The sequence below is a fragment of the Otolemur garnettii genome, unplaced genomic scaffold, assembly GCF_000181295.1.
Source record: "Otolemur garnettii isolate 467f Iridium unplaced genomic scaffold, OtoGar3 scaffold00191, whole genome shotgun sequence".
In the NCBI taxonomy this organism is placed as follows: Eukaryota; Metazoa; Chordata; class Mammalia; order Primates; family Galagidae; genus Otolemur; species Otolemur garnettii.
The window spans coordinates 438,886-453,419 of NW_003852586.1; the positions used below are offsets into that span (position 1 = coordinate 438,886).

General features: G+C 42.0%; 1 protein-coding gene across 1 annotated transcript in view; it reads right to left on the reverse strand.

The window, feature by feature from the left end:
- The window catches only part of SLC4A4 (solute carrier family 4 member 4), a 353,144-nt gene that overhangs the window by 43,327 nt on the left and 295,283 nt on the right, over nucleotides 1-14,534 (reverse strand). The window contains exons 17-18 of the mRNA XM_023507587.1: nucleotides 6,145-6,258; nucleotides 4,412-4,573 (exon numbers count right to left, since the gene is read on the reverse strand). Of these exons, the coding sequence (XP_023363355.1) occupies nucleotides 4,412-4,573; nucleotides 6,145-6,258 (276 nt within the window). The remainder of the gene's footprint in view (nucleotides 1-4,411; nucleotides 4,574-6,144; nucleotides 6,259-14,534) is intronic.

Consider the following 14,534-nt stretch of genomic DNA (forward strand, 5'->3'; position numbering starts at 1 on the left):
CCTCCAGTGATGACACCAGGGCATGTCAGCACCACCTTGAGAACTGCATGCGGGTTTCAGGTTCCCAACTGTCTGCATCTCACACAGTGGGACGGCTCTGATAGCCATGCCTGCCAAAGGCCATACAATCCTTCAACACGTACCTATTGTGTCCATCACATGGAAACGTGTGGTGGCCACGAGAGAGCCAACAACAGAAACAAAACATGGTCCTCACCTTAAAAACATTTTGGCCCAGAAAAGAGGATAAATTTAATTATATAAAATAAACGCTGTGTGAGACATCATGAGACCAGGGCCACAAAGTTACACAGATATACCAAGAGCAAAATCAATCACCTGAGAGGTGAAGGCTTCACTGAGGAGGTTTTCTATTTGGACTATGTTAGTGAATGAAGAGGATTCTGATAATCAGCAATCACAGAGGAGGGACAAGGGCTTTGCAGCTGCAGCGCCCAGCAGCAGAAGCCACAGGATCTCGGAAACACGCAGCACATCTGACAAGAGTGCTCGCCAGCAAATTTAGGGTGAGGTTGTCTAGCAGAGACTGAAATCCCAGGATAAGGCAAACAGATACTCTTCAAGGGGTGGAGGTTTAGAAATATAGGTCTGACATACAAGAATGGCACTTAAAAAAAATGTACGGTTTGGAATGACACACATCTAAACCACTAGGAAGGGATGGGACTGGCTGGGGTTACCACAGTAAGGACAAAAAGGAAAATCACAACAGGCCAAGGTAGGGGTCTTGGAATCACCCAAAGAAATACACTCAAGTAGGGGATTTTTACCATGAAATACGTCAGAGCAGACTGGCTGTCATACCACCTGACAGCTCCCTGTAGCCCCCACCCACCCTCCTGTCCACTGTCCATAACTCCCGATGCCCCTTTCCCTCTGAGCAGCAGCTCTTGCTGTTTGAAGCCCACTCTGTTCCTGCTTGGTCAGTGAGACTGTAGGGGCCTCACAGAAGTCATTGCCCCGCTCACCCTGGTTTGTTTTGAGTGCCCTGCAGGGAGCATGCAGGGTGTAACTAACCAAACGATGGCCAAAAAAAGCCAGGTGCCTTTTGCATTCCCGTATCAATACAGAGCTGCTCACGGAGCCGAGAGGCGCACCCACCCCGAGCAGGCGCACAGCCAGAGCTGGCGGACAGGACGCCAAAGCAGACGCCACCCAGACACGCTGTGTTTCACGGCAGGACACCTTCATCTCTCACTGCTTCACGCTTCTCCTCTGACCCTCGTTCACGGCAGTTTAAGCCCTTTACAATTTTAAACAGAATCTCTAATTTTCACATGCCACAATCCTCTCCTAAAAAAAAAAAATGTGGACAAAACAATTTCTGGAGTGAAAAGCCTTTGATTCACAATGAAATGTCGGTGAGGATTGTTAGGTTTCGGACAAAGGACTGCCACGAACTGTACAACCATCATTATTCAGAAGAACGACTGCAAATAAGAAATCCCAAAAGTGATGAACACTCATCTTATATACTCCATTCTTATTCTGAGGTGAATACTAATGTACCTTAATTTTTTAACCTTTTCTACAGGGAATAGGGCAACAAAAAGTTTCTATATTTGATGAATCCTAAGTTTGTTAAACTCTAAATTCTGAACCTTAAGTAAGTCAGAAAACTTAATAAACAAAAAACAGTAGTCACTTCCTCCCAAAGATACACAGCAAATCTGGCCATTCATGGATAAAAATTAAGAATTTGTTTACAAATATTTTTCAGAATAAAAATATGTTAATCAATATCCATTTCCAGCCTGTTGGTAAACTAAATCAACACTAAAGCTCTTCTAGTATAAAATACCTAAAATTGCTCAACAAAGCACAAAAGTATCTTTTAGAAACCATGGCTTATTTGCCAGGAAGTCAGAGGAACAAATGCAGACAAAAAATGATTGCAACAAGAAAGAGCCAATCCTCTGGGCAGTGGCCGCCGGCCCGGGACAGCCTCACAGATGGCACCAGTCCCCGGAGGTGTGAGGCCTGCATCAGAACCATCACCTGACATCTAGGGATAGAAGATCAATCCTAGGGCCGTGAGCAAGAGAGGGTACAGGTGGGGACAGCACTCAGAACAAAACGAGGACAGTCCAAACACAGCGCACTCAACTGGCCAATTAAAAAATATCCTCTGACAAAAGGCAGTGAGAACACGAGCCATTCTCAGACTTGCCAAACACCAAAAGAAAAGAAAAGAAATGTGTCTCCACAGATACCCCTAACCACAAACTCACAACTGAGGGGAAGGCTGGAATCCACATCGTCTCTGAGGCCTGGAGAACCCTAAGCCACAAGTGCAGGGTCAAGTAGCCCTGGCCTTTCATGGACTTGTCTTGGCCTCCCTCCTCTGCAAATGCCACACATCTGCAGAGAGATGGACAGAGGACAGGGAGGGGGACACACAGTGTCAAGCCTGCGTCACCAGCTTCCAGAGCCAATGGCCAATTTAGAGGCAACAGAGAGGACCAACGAACACACTCAACGGCGCACAGGGAGCCATCACCAAGGTCCAGACCAGGGCAAATTTGTTAGTACAAATACGGCAGATTTTATTTCCCAGTGATAGCTGGAATAATACCTCCCATCTCGTAGAGTTTTCTCCAATGTTACTTGCCCTTCCACCGTCAAAGGGTGGATTCCTTCCCGTCCCTCAGAATGGAGGCTGTCCCAGCGACCACTCTGACCAACCAACTGCGGCAAAAAACCAAGTGAGGCTGTGCTACTTGCAGGTGTAACCATTAAGAGGCCTGGCATCTGCTTCATAATTCCTGGAAGTCAGGTGCCATGTAACAAACAAACAACCCAAGTAACGGTGCTGTGAGAAGCTCAACAACTGAGGATTAACACAGTGTCTCAGAGCAGCACAGGAGCTACTCTCTGCTGGTGGTGCAGGGAGAGGCATTTTTCATATAAAGTTTCCCACTGAATTCCCAACCTTTTCTTTAAGCATAACTGAAAACAAGTGTTTCCCTGTTTAGTGTCAGAGGTTCCCTGGACAGGTTTGTTCTTGTGAAAGTCTATTTCTCTACTCCCCACTTATTCTCATGTTTCCATGAAATGTCTTCTGCTGAAGTCTAGTGATGCTTCACTGGGCCCTTCCGCATATAAACACACTGACTGACAATAGCTACCTACACACCTTCCTTTGTGATTTTAGCAACCATTCCATGACCTTCCTCTCTGCCACACTCTGAGCCACAGCTTGCTTTTATTTATTTTTGTCTCGTGGTCTTATTATTACGGGGTTCACTCTCTTCTCATCAGGATCTGTGGTCAGTTCTTCACATTCTCTCTTTCTGGAAAGTGTATCAGAATCTTCCTCATCTCTCTTGCCCAGTGGCTGTCTATAGACAACTGATTTCTGTATTTCTTGGGTTTTTCTTCCTGCTACACTCTATTCTCAGTAATCTTTTCCTGCTTCTAGGTGACTGACTGTAATGCATTGTCATACTCCCTTTGTATGGTGGTGGTTTTAAAAGGTTAATGAGTTAATACATAACATAGAGGCCTCAGGACCTGGCCTGATTCACAGTGGTCACCCGCTGAGCTACAGCTCTCATTACTGCTATGATTCATCCCTCACATCCCCAAACAGTGTTTAGAAAAAACTTTGTGACCCCTCCCCTAAAAAATAACCAGAGCTGAAGACACATTACATAAAGAAAGAATATTTTAGGCAGCTTTCTGGAAAGATATCCCACATTACTAATGCATTTCCTTTAGGCTCATGACAAACTTAAATACATTTTAAAAAAACCTAAAGTACACAAAATAAAGCATTTTTTTCCCTCATATGTCATAGTCAATAACATTCTTTTTTTTTGCAGCTTTTGGCTAGGACGGGTTTGAACCCGCCACCTCTGGTATATGGGGCCAGTGCCCTACTCCTTTGAGCCGCAGGTACTGCCAATCAATAACATTCTGATACAACTACAGAGAACTACAAGATGAAAAATATAAATTCTTACCACTAGTTTAAAGCATGATCTGAATCGTATTTGACAGTAAATCTTAGTTGGTTTAACAGAGAACGGGTGCTCAGTGTACAATACTTAATGTTTCAATCATCTCTGTCTTCATTAAGGACAGTTACCACACTAAAATCAGAAGTAGGGTGACTGTGGCTAAGTAGTAAACTGTGTTTGTATTTTTTCTTTGGTGGTGAAAAGAAATGTGACTTAAAATAAATATCTTCAGATTTAAATGAGCTTCCTTTAAAGTAATACATTGAGGAAAGTGTCAACACCAGGTGACCTGTGATTCTGCCGGGTCTTAGAGAACATGAGCTACGGTGTAACTTCTAATAATGCTCTGTTGGTTTTGAAGAGATTAGTATTTTCAAGTGCTAAAAAGAAACTAAAAGGCAATGATAATCACTATTGTGAATATTTACCTTGAGTTTGTGTTCTTTCCTGTTGACAATCACAGCTGTGATCTGCTGGTCCATGAAAATCAGAATGGTGACCAGTAAGGCTGGGATGGCGGCAGCCAGGTACACCCACCAGGGGTTGCCCCCAAACGGCGGCACGAACCAACCTCGGTTTGGACTTGTTGGCTTACAAAAGAGAGAGAATGTGTTTCAGGAAATTATCAAGTTAATATCTGCTACTTGGTGAAGATATTCTCATTTCTGGAGAGCCAACATATTGAAAAACCCACGGTAGAAATAGTTACAGGCTAGACAATGGGGATTATTCACCAAAGCCTTCCTAAATTACATTGTTTCTGAGGCAAAACTTTAAAGAATGGAGAGAAGGAAGATGAGCTGTTGGAAAACAAGGCGATGCCATTCTGTGAATTTGGGATGATTTATGATGGAAGAAAATGACTGAAGTTTAAGAGCAGCCAGAAGAAAATCCCAAATGTAATCGTGTTTAATAAAGAGGTTCGTGGTAGTAAGAAATTTAAAGACCACCACAAACTTTGTTCATGCTTTCTAGCAATTATATGGAAGTTCTCCTACTATTGGTAGATTACAATAGCTTCATAATATGACAGTAAAAAGCTACACCTTTTTTTATGTTACTGTCAAACTAAACATTCTGGTCCTTTATTTTACATATGAGCAATGATCCACAATTATCGATTGCATACTTAGAAATGTCCTTGAAATGGGGAATATGATCATTTTTGTAGTTATCAATCTCTTTTCTATCAACAAATCACCTATGTCTACTACAGAAAAGAAAATTTCCTATGCTTTTCCTTACTTTAAATAAAGCAAAAAAGCTAAAATAGAATACTGTCTATCAATTATTTTCTCCAGATTTGCTATCAAGAAAATCTTGTTTCTTTTGAGGCCATTTGTCTCACTGCTCAGAACTCCTCACTGAATTTATCCACATTTCACCGCTGTTGTCAATTGTGAACTCATAAGGGGAAAAACTTTGTCTTCTTTATTAGTGCATTTCAAATCCCCAGTCTGCAACCTGATTCAAAGCAAACATTCAGTGAATATCTGCCTACACGAATCGATGACGGGATGAATGAGAGTTCACCTGTGCCAGCGGTGACCCGGCACAGACAGGGCAGACACACTGTGCGCCGGGGCAGCACAGGGAGCCCTGCCTCATCCAGCAGTTAGAAACTCAAACTGCTTAGTAAAATTTTCCATCATATATGATTCTCAGCAGTGGAGACAGTGAGGATTGATCTACGAGATAGGAAAAGATTGCACTGCCGATCCTGTAAACTTGAGCATTTTACTTAACTTTTATAAACTTCAGTCTCAACTTTACAAACCCAGGATGATGACAGCTACATCCCATACTTCCTGGGATCATCACATGGACCAAGGTGTATGAAATACTTTGGATATTTTAAAAATATTCTAAAAATACTGTCTTCTTTAGATACAGTGCAGGGTATATAATATTATTAAATCAGTTGTTTTTAAGGAAAAATTAATACACTGTGAAACTTGTTTTTGATCCTACTCTCGGCATTCAACTTGAGCGAAGGAAGTAGACTAAACATGTAGATAACCCTAACAAGCAACTTATTTGGAAAAAAAGAGATAGATAACTGTACAAAACTAACTCAGAGAAAGGTACAGCCAGGTAGAATAGGGATCAGGAAAGAAAGGCACAGAGTCCCAGGAATGACTGAGGGCCAATGCTCACTCACCTTGAACTCACTGGGCACGAGGAGTTTTGGAGTGTCCACACCTACCAGGGCATCTATCACACAGAAGATGAGGATAGACAAGATAATGGCAAAATCGCTGATCAATTTTCTTGCCTAGAAAAATAAAAAGAAACGAGGGATCATTTAGCACCAGACATGGACATTTCCCTATGTTTAAAATGACTGAAGATTAAGAAATGAGTATAATTGTGATGGGCGTGTTACTTAGTTCAGTGTAAACACTTCACATTGTATATCGAAGCAATACCCCGAACCCCATAAAAGCATCAATGTACAAAGTTACGATTTAATAAAAAATAATTTAAAAAAATAAAATGACTGAAGAAATCGTGACTGTACTGGTACCAAGGACATCACAGTAAACAAAACAGACACGTCTGTCTTCGTGATGCCCATAGCCAAGCTGCAGATGAATGGATAAGGAAGCCTGCTGCTAGATGAAATCAAGTTTGACTCAGAGGTGATCAGGGTACCTCAGCGCGAGCAGCCGTGTCCAGTGAAGGGAGAGAGAGCAGTGGGGTGGAGAGACGCACAGTTCTCAGGACAGAGGGTCTCTTCAGAGAAAGAAGTGGGACCACTGCAGCCACATAGTCAATAAAAGCCCAAGTGAGGACTGGAAGTTCCCTGACACTGTGGGTACGAAAGGTTACAGTGCCCAGTTTATGACCAGCTCCAAAATTAGAAGCCTTGGTGCCATCAGCAGGATCAAAGGTGGGCCTTTTGGCCAGGAGTTCCTTCTCCTCCTGGTGGGCTGATTCTGTCAGACTTAGCTTCTTGGGAAGTACATGCCAGGAACAGAAGCCAGTGCAGGATGTGTAAGGGGTAAGTTCACACCAATTCACACAATATTTTCTTTCTTTTTATGAGATAGTCTCACTATGTCGCCCTTGGTAGAGTGCTGTGGTGTCATAGCTCACAGTAACCTCCAACTCTTGGGCTTAAGTAATTCTCTTGCCTCAGCTTCCCAAGTAGCTGGACACAGGTGCCTGCTAAAATGCCCAGCTATTTTTTTGTTGTAGTTGTCATTGTTGTTTAGCAGGCCCGGGCCGGGCTTGAACCTGCCAGCCTCGGTGTGTGGCTGGCGCCCTACTCACTGAGCTATGGCACGAGCCACACACAATATTTTCAAGTACAAAGAGATAACAGGGTGATCTGAGGAAATTGGCAGCAGTCCGCTCATTGCTGGCTACCTGGGAGACTTACCCATTCTTAGCTTCAATTATTTCATCTGAAAAACAGCCAAAATATCCTACAGCATCATTGGCCTATTATAAGAATTAAATTTAAAGAGCTCTGAAAGGGTTTAACATATTGCCTGGAACATAACGAACTCTCCTGGTATAAGCTAACTCTTGTTACTTGAAGTTCCAGAGGCTCTCTGGCTACAGAGACCACTGGAATAAACAGCCTACTCTCAGGAGGTCTTTGAAAGGAAGACTGAGATATAAGAAACAAAAAACAAAGGCCCAGTAATAACACGGGACTGCCACTCAGAGTATCTAGAAGAGTATCTCAGAGTATCTCAGAAGTATCTAGAATTACTATAGGAAAAGGATGACCCCCAGAGGCTCCATATTGAAGGAAACTCTAATTTCTTAAGTTTGGTGCAGACAAGGCTGACACTGGCTGTTCAGGAGGTGGGGGCAAAGGTGAGTAACAGGAAGCAGTTTCAGAATACACTAGGACGTTAGGACCATCCCTCGGGCCCAATGGCTCATTAACTGCTGGAGGACCAGAGGTCACTGCAAAGGCAAAAAGAAGTCAGATCTCATTTATCAGCCTCCTGATCCTCACCCTGAAAATGTGATTTGTTGACAATACACATCCTATAAATTGTTCAAAAGAAGGGAAATAGTTATTAAAAAGATAGATAGCTTTCCTCCCTGTGTTTTTCGTAATGAACAGGAGAAGGGAAATAAAAGGTAGCAAACAAATCCAATTTACAGTTCCTTGGTGGGAATTCCCGTCAGACTCATTCCTTGGCGCTGCTAGAGGATGGACCTGCTCAACTAAAATCACTACCAGGCACCTGGGATGCTGCTTCTGGGGCTGGGAGAGGGCACATTCTCACACATTCTCAGCCTTCTGTAAACTGGATGCCGTGGACACCCTCCCTGGGGCCACATGCTGTGCTCCTGACTTGGCCCCCTCACTCCACGACCTAGAGAGATCAAGGCAATGATTCCAAGTACTAACAAACAGAAAGTACCCAGGAAGCTCTAAATTGTTTTCAGAAATTATTTAAGGTATGATAATATCTAAAGAAAAAAGCAATAATTTTTTTCAGACCAATACATAAGTTGTATTTTGATTTGGGTACTGGTTACACAAATGTATGACCTAGGAATTTCACTGTATAAAGTAAAACTCAATTTAGAATATACTTTCTCAGAACTTCTGAGTCCAAATCAGTGATGAATTGTCATTCAGATGATTCTCTTTGGGAAATTATGCATTTATTTCAACAGTGTTGCTATTCCAAATAATTTTAAAATTCCTTAAATAATTTTGTTTCTAAACAAAGACTGATTAACCACATTAACCATTAAACACATTTGAAGAATCCATGATTCTATCTTCTTTGAAATGTATTTTTCTTGTTTCAAAATTAACACATATTCATTATAGAATATTTAGGAAAAAGTAGAACAAAAAATGTTTCCCAATTTCTTTACCTAGGAACAAATTTTAACACACCCTTCTTCTGTACGTATGCATGTTCACATACATTTGTGCATACGTGTGTACACACAGGGTTTGCAATACCGTCTGGCATCTTGCTTTGGCATGTTTCTCTGTCTCATTTGGTATTTTCTGTAATTGTGAGCATTGACTCCATGGTATTATGGAACGGTTGTCCCCAAGTCTGTTTTTCTAACACTCTACTGTTTAGATTGCTTCCAGCTTTTGACTAGAATGAAGAATATCCTAAAGAAATCTTTGCACATTATTTGGCTGTTTCCTTAGAATAAATTCCCGTCCACAGAGTTATCATTACCATCAAAGCACATATAGAAATTTAGGGCTTTGGTATTTAACGCCAAATTACGTTCTTGAATGTTACATCATTTCATCAATTTTCACTCTATTCAACAATATACAGATGACTACGGATATTTTTAAAAGTTAAATCCATACTCAAAGTGAAAGCAATTTATCTCTGCTGAAGATACTCGAAAGAACATAAAATTGTCACATCATCACTGCCACAGCTTAAGGAAGTAACTGCATTTGTTGCTGCATTCTAACCTCTCACGTTTAATACAGATTTTATATAGACACACAACCCTCTAAAGATGACTTTAATATATATTCTCAACAGTATCTCATTAAATTTGAAGAGCCAAGTCTTACATGGGTAGAGAGAGTAACACACAGCTACCCATAGACTCTGGCGGTGGGGTGGGGTGCGTAGGGTATGTAGCAGTCCAACCAGCCAGTAGAGTTTTTTCGAAAGCAAGTGGCTGGAATATACCCACTGTCCTGTTCGGACATTCTCACGACATCTGGAAATCAAATCCAGTGACTCAGTTTCTACCCTACTTCCCTGGCTACTCCCCTCTTTGCCGGTTTCCCTCAACTCTTGGGAACCCTGGAGGTGGAGTGCCCCAGAATTCAGACCTTGGTCTCTGTTTTCTTCTGTCTACACTTGTGCCTTAAATGGTCTCATTCAGCTCTGTGCTTTAAAATACCATTTACATGCAGAGGACTAAAAAATTTCTATCTTTAGGTCAGACCACTCCCCCATGTTCCAGAAACACCGTCCACCCACCTGGTCACTGGCAGGGATTTTTTACAGGCATCTCAAACTTACGTCCAAGACTAAGTGCTCAGTCTCCTCCCCACAAGTCTGCTGCCCCAGGCCCCCTACCCCAGCAGTGAGCCCTAAACCTGCTTTCTGCATAGTTTTCTCAGTTGTAGTTAACGGCTGCTTAATTTTCCTCATTGCTCAAGTCAAAAACTTTGGGTCCAATGAACTCTTTCTTTTCACAGTGCACCCCTGAAGGTTCTCATGTCTTAAATCCCCAAACCTGCACACATATAATGTGACACGACACACACGTGTCACGTAACATATGGGAAAATTAAAGTTGCAGATAGAATTGAGGTTGCTAATGGGCTGATTTTGGGATTGGGGGATTGTCTTGAATTGGCCAGGTGGACCCCACAGAATCACAGAGACCAAAGAAGTGCGAGAAAGAGCTGACTGGCCATGGCTGGCTTTAAAGGTAGAATAATAGCGTGGAGCTTTGATGCCTGTAGTCCCAGCTATGCAGGGGCTGACGCCAGAGATCACTGAGCCCAGGAGTCTCAGGCTGCAGTGAACTATGATCTCGCCACTGTGCTCTACCCTGAGTGACAGAGTCAGACCCCGCCTTATAAAATAAAAAAAGTGAAGGAAAAGGCCATGAGCCAAGGCTTGCAGAGAGCTCCCGAAGTGGGAGACAGCAAGGAAACACCTTCTCCCCTGAGCCTCCAGAGAGGACGCAGGCTGCCCCCACTTGATTTTAGACTCTGACCCTCAGGTCCCACGTTTGACTTCCATATCTCACCTTTCAGATCTAAAGTTTTGTTGTTTTAAGCCACCATGTTAGTGGTAATTTGATAAAACAACTATAGAAACTAATACCTAATATAAATAAATAGGTGGGGATATATATATTACATATGAGCAACAAACATCACACGATATGATCATTTGTATCATATACCTGCTGATTTTGAAAGCACCCCAAGTACAGGCAGTCTCGTCAAATGTGGCATTGTTACAGCACAGGTACAGAAGTCGCTAGAAAGACAAATGCTAATAAATATCAGCATTGCAGGCCTTAAAATTTACGAAGGAAAAAAACTATTAATAATGTTGCTTAACCTCATTAGAAATCACAGCAGGGATGATACATTCTGCATAATTCACTCAGTTCTATTTCCCCTTTAATTGTTCAATACAGTTCTGTTACAGCAGAATCAGTTCTGGAGATTGTCTATTATTAAGATATTCATTTCTGAGATACTGGATTCAGTTTAAGCTTCATATTCTAAGAAATTGATAATTTTTTCCCAGGCCACTTTTATATTCAACTGTAAATCCTCTAATTAGAGAAGGCAGGCAAGGTTCTACTTTAGCAGACTATTCAGGTCTTACTCTATACTAAAATGAAACTTTAATTTGAGCCAGCAGTGAGCTCGTCCAGCCACGACACGCCCTCTGTGCTCTGTGCAGGGCCTGCCCGCCCACTCCAAGGAGATAAGAATCGGTCTCTTTAGGCCCTTCTCACGTTTCCAAGCATTTAGAAAAATAAGAATATAGGATGGCCTTTTGTTGTTTGTTTTCCCGTTAATTTCATTAAGTTTTATTTCTTTCAAAAACTCCAATAATAATACCCTTTTATGTAGGTCAGTATATCGATGAAAAAAATCAAATTAGAAACTCATAGCTCCTAATTCCTTACTAGCTATCACTCATAACAATTAAAAATAGAGGTGCTGAAGTGTGAGCACGGTGTCCCCACAAGATGTCAGGCCCAGTCCTGTGGACTCAGAGCCCTCAGAGGTCACAGACAGCACAACTCATGCGTGACCAGCCAAATCAAATGCTCTGTCTCTACAGTCTCAAACTGCAAGACCCCGGGAGTATAAATTACCAGTCTACCAGGACACAGTGACGCTAATTCACAGACAACAAGGGCTTGTTGTGGAATGTTCTCATGCTCTCCTACTGCCCATGGCTGGGTGATGACAAGGCAGTTCCTCCTGCATTCACGGATGAAGAACAGATCAGCACCTCTCCACACGGTGATGCTTCTTTTATATCAGGCTGCTTTTGAGCTCTTGTATTTTTGTTTTTAATTATAAAATGAGGAGGAGAAAAATATTTCTCATATATTGCAGGATTAATAAGACAATATCTTATAATATAGTAAGAAGCTATCAGCTTACATACCTAAACTACCAAAGCAAAGAATAATTAGTGGATGGGAAAGGAAATTCAAAGAACCAACACCCATACACTGTTCTCTCGTTCCTGGGCAAAAACCACTTAATAAATCTACTATAAACATAGACTCATGAAGAACAATATTGTATTAATTACTGAAAGAGTCATAATCACAGACACACCCACAGTGAGAAGCTAGTTAATTTACAAGTTCCTCAGAAGCCCCAAAGGACACTTGGATTCCACTTCTCAAGGACTGCAGCTGCTCCTAAATTAACCGGGGACAAGGACCCCAGGCCTGCTGAGTAGCTCCCAGTGAAGAAGCCGTCACAGAGAAAGGGACAGCAGCAGGGACCCTTGGGCTCCCAGGGCCTCTAACTCATGACGTCAGCTCCTCTCCAGGGCCTCTAACTCATGACGTCAGCTCCTATCCAGGGCCTCTAACTCATGACGTCAGCTCCTATCCAGGGCCTCTAACTCATGACGTCAGCTCCTCTCCTGAGTATGGTACCTGGACAGTGATAACCAGCAGTGTAAGGAACCATTTATTCTAGACAAAAAGCAGATGTCAAACAAATATCTGCCTTTCAGCAATCACAAAAGGCACCTAATACTATAGGAGTTTGGAAATGTGATCCTCCTAGTCACCAACACTATGAAGCACTATAAAAGAAATATCCGTATTAGTCATAGCAATGATTATAATCCACTGCCCTTTAATTCAATAATACCCACTTCAATCAGAATGTAATAAAAGGGAAGTCTGATTTAGACTCTAGGATTTAAATGCCATAAGTTCCAAGCAGAGAGATTTGGGAAGCAAAGAAGGGACGGGAACTGGACAATTTATCTGGGGGTTTGGAGTTTGTGGCAGGGAGTCTGCTGGGGGGGGGGGCAGGAGACACAGGCTCAGCAGAGAAGCTGCAGGGACCCTGGTCATCACTACCAGGACTCTTCTCCCACCTGCCTTAACAGCAGGCAGCAAAACAAGGAACCTCATGAGTGTGTGCGGGAAGTAAGGACCACACCATGTGGGAAATACTACAGTCCAATGTGGCTACTCCCTCCTAAGCTGAAACTGAAAACGGGTAGCTAATCGAGAGAAGGGTAATGAGAGGGGTGAAGGTCCAGAAAACACTCACAGGAGGAGTGAGCATAGGCTTCAAGACGCTAACAGGGGAATCTATCTCCCAATATGTGAAGCCTGCCATGGGCAAGAGAAACTGAACTCGTTCTGTGCAGCTGCCGACTACACGGCAGACTGTGGATGGAGGCTGTGGAAAGGCAGATCTGTGCCCGCGTCAGGGATTCCTGAGGGATACTAAGTTCCGGGAGCATCTGAGCAGCACCACGAGGACCACCTGTCAGAAGTTCAAGGCGTTGTTAGACTAGGTGGTGCTCAAGGTCCTAACACTAAAATTTACTCAGTAAGGCTCAATTATCAAAATGTGTTGACCCTTTAAATATGGTCGTCTTGGATATAGCTCAAAGAAACATTACATTAATAATGTAATAATAATGTAATAATATATTAATTAATAAGTCACTTAGAAGGTATAAGAATAAAAGTTTAAAAAAGAATAACTGGTAAAACACATGTATATAAATTATTTTTTAATAACTTTTTTATTTTTATTTTTCCTCTTTTTATTAAATCATAACTGTGTACATTAATGCATTTATGGGGTATGTGATGATTTGACATACAATGTGGAAAGCTTATATCAAACTGGCTAACATCACCATCACCTCACTCACTTATCTGTCGTGGTAAGACATTTAGACTCTTAATAGTTTTGAAATGTACCATTGCCCTGTGCACATTAGATGGGGTCCCACCAAAGCATATAAATCAGACAATCTGGAAATGGCATGGGAGGCCGTTTTGTGTCAGTGCATATATTTCAGTGCTGTTGACTTTTCTACATGGGACAAACTTGCAGACAGCACACGGGAGCAACGGAGCGTCACTGTCCATCACCTCTGTCCACTGACTGCCTCTATGCTGCTGTTAAAACTCTCCTAAAAGGCTTTGATCAGATTGTGCTCCCAGCCCTATTTTTCTGAGGGCTCAATTCAAATTGACTGTATTTTGTTGTTGTTGTTGTTGTTGTTATGCATTGGTAAAAGCTGGAGTATCTGTAGTCTTTGTTAAATGTTTAACAGACTCATTTGTATTTATAATTAGATATCCCTTTGCCATTAACAAAATACATATGAAAAACAATTTTGGATTAAAAATAAATGTGACTTCACAACTTACTTTCCTTGGTACAAAATACCGTAAGAATTTGAAAATTTCATTCTCCTTCAGTGACAGCAAAGTCATTTTTCAATGGCATGGTGCGATCTGATGTTCTCCAAGAACCAGACGAATGCCACCCAGGTTACCAACACTACAACGGGACACAGAGTCCAAGCTCTGGCATGG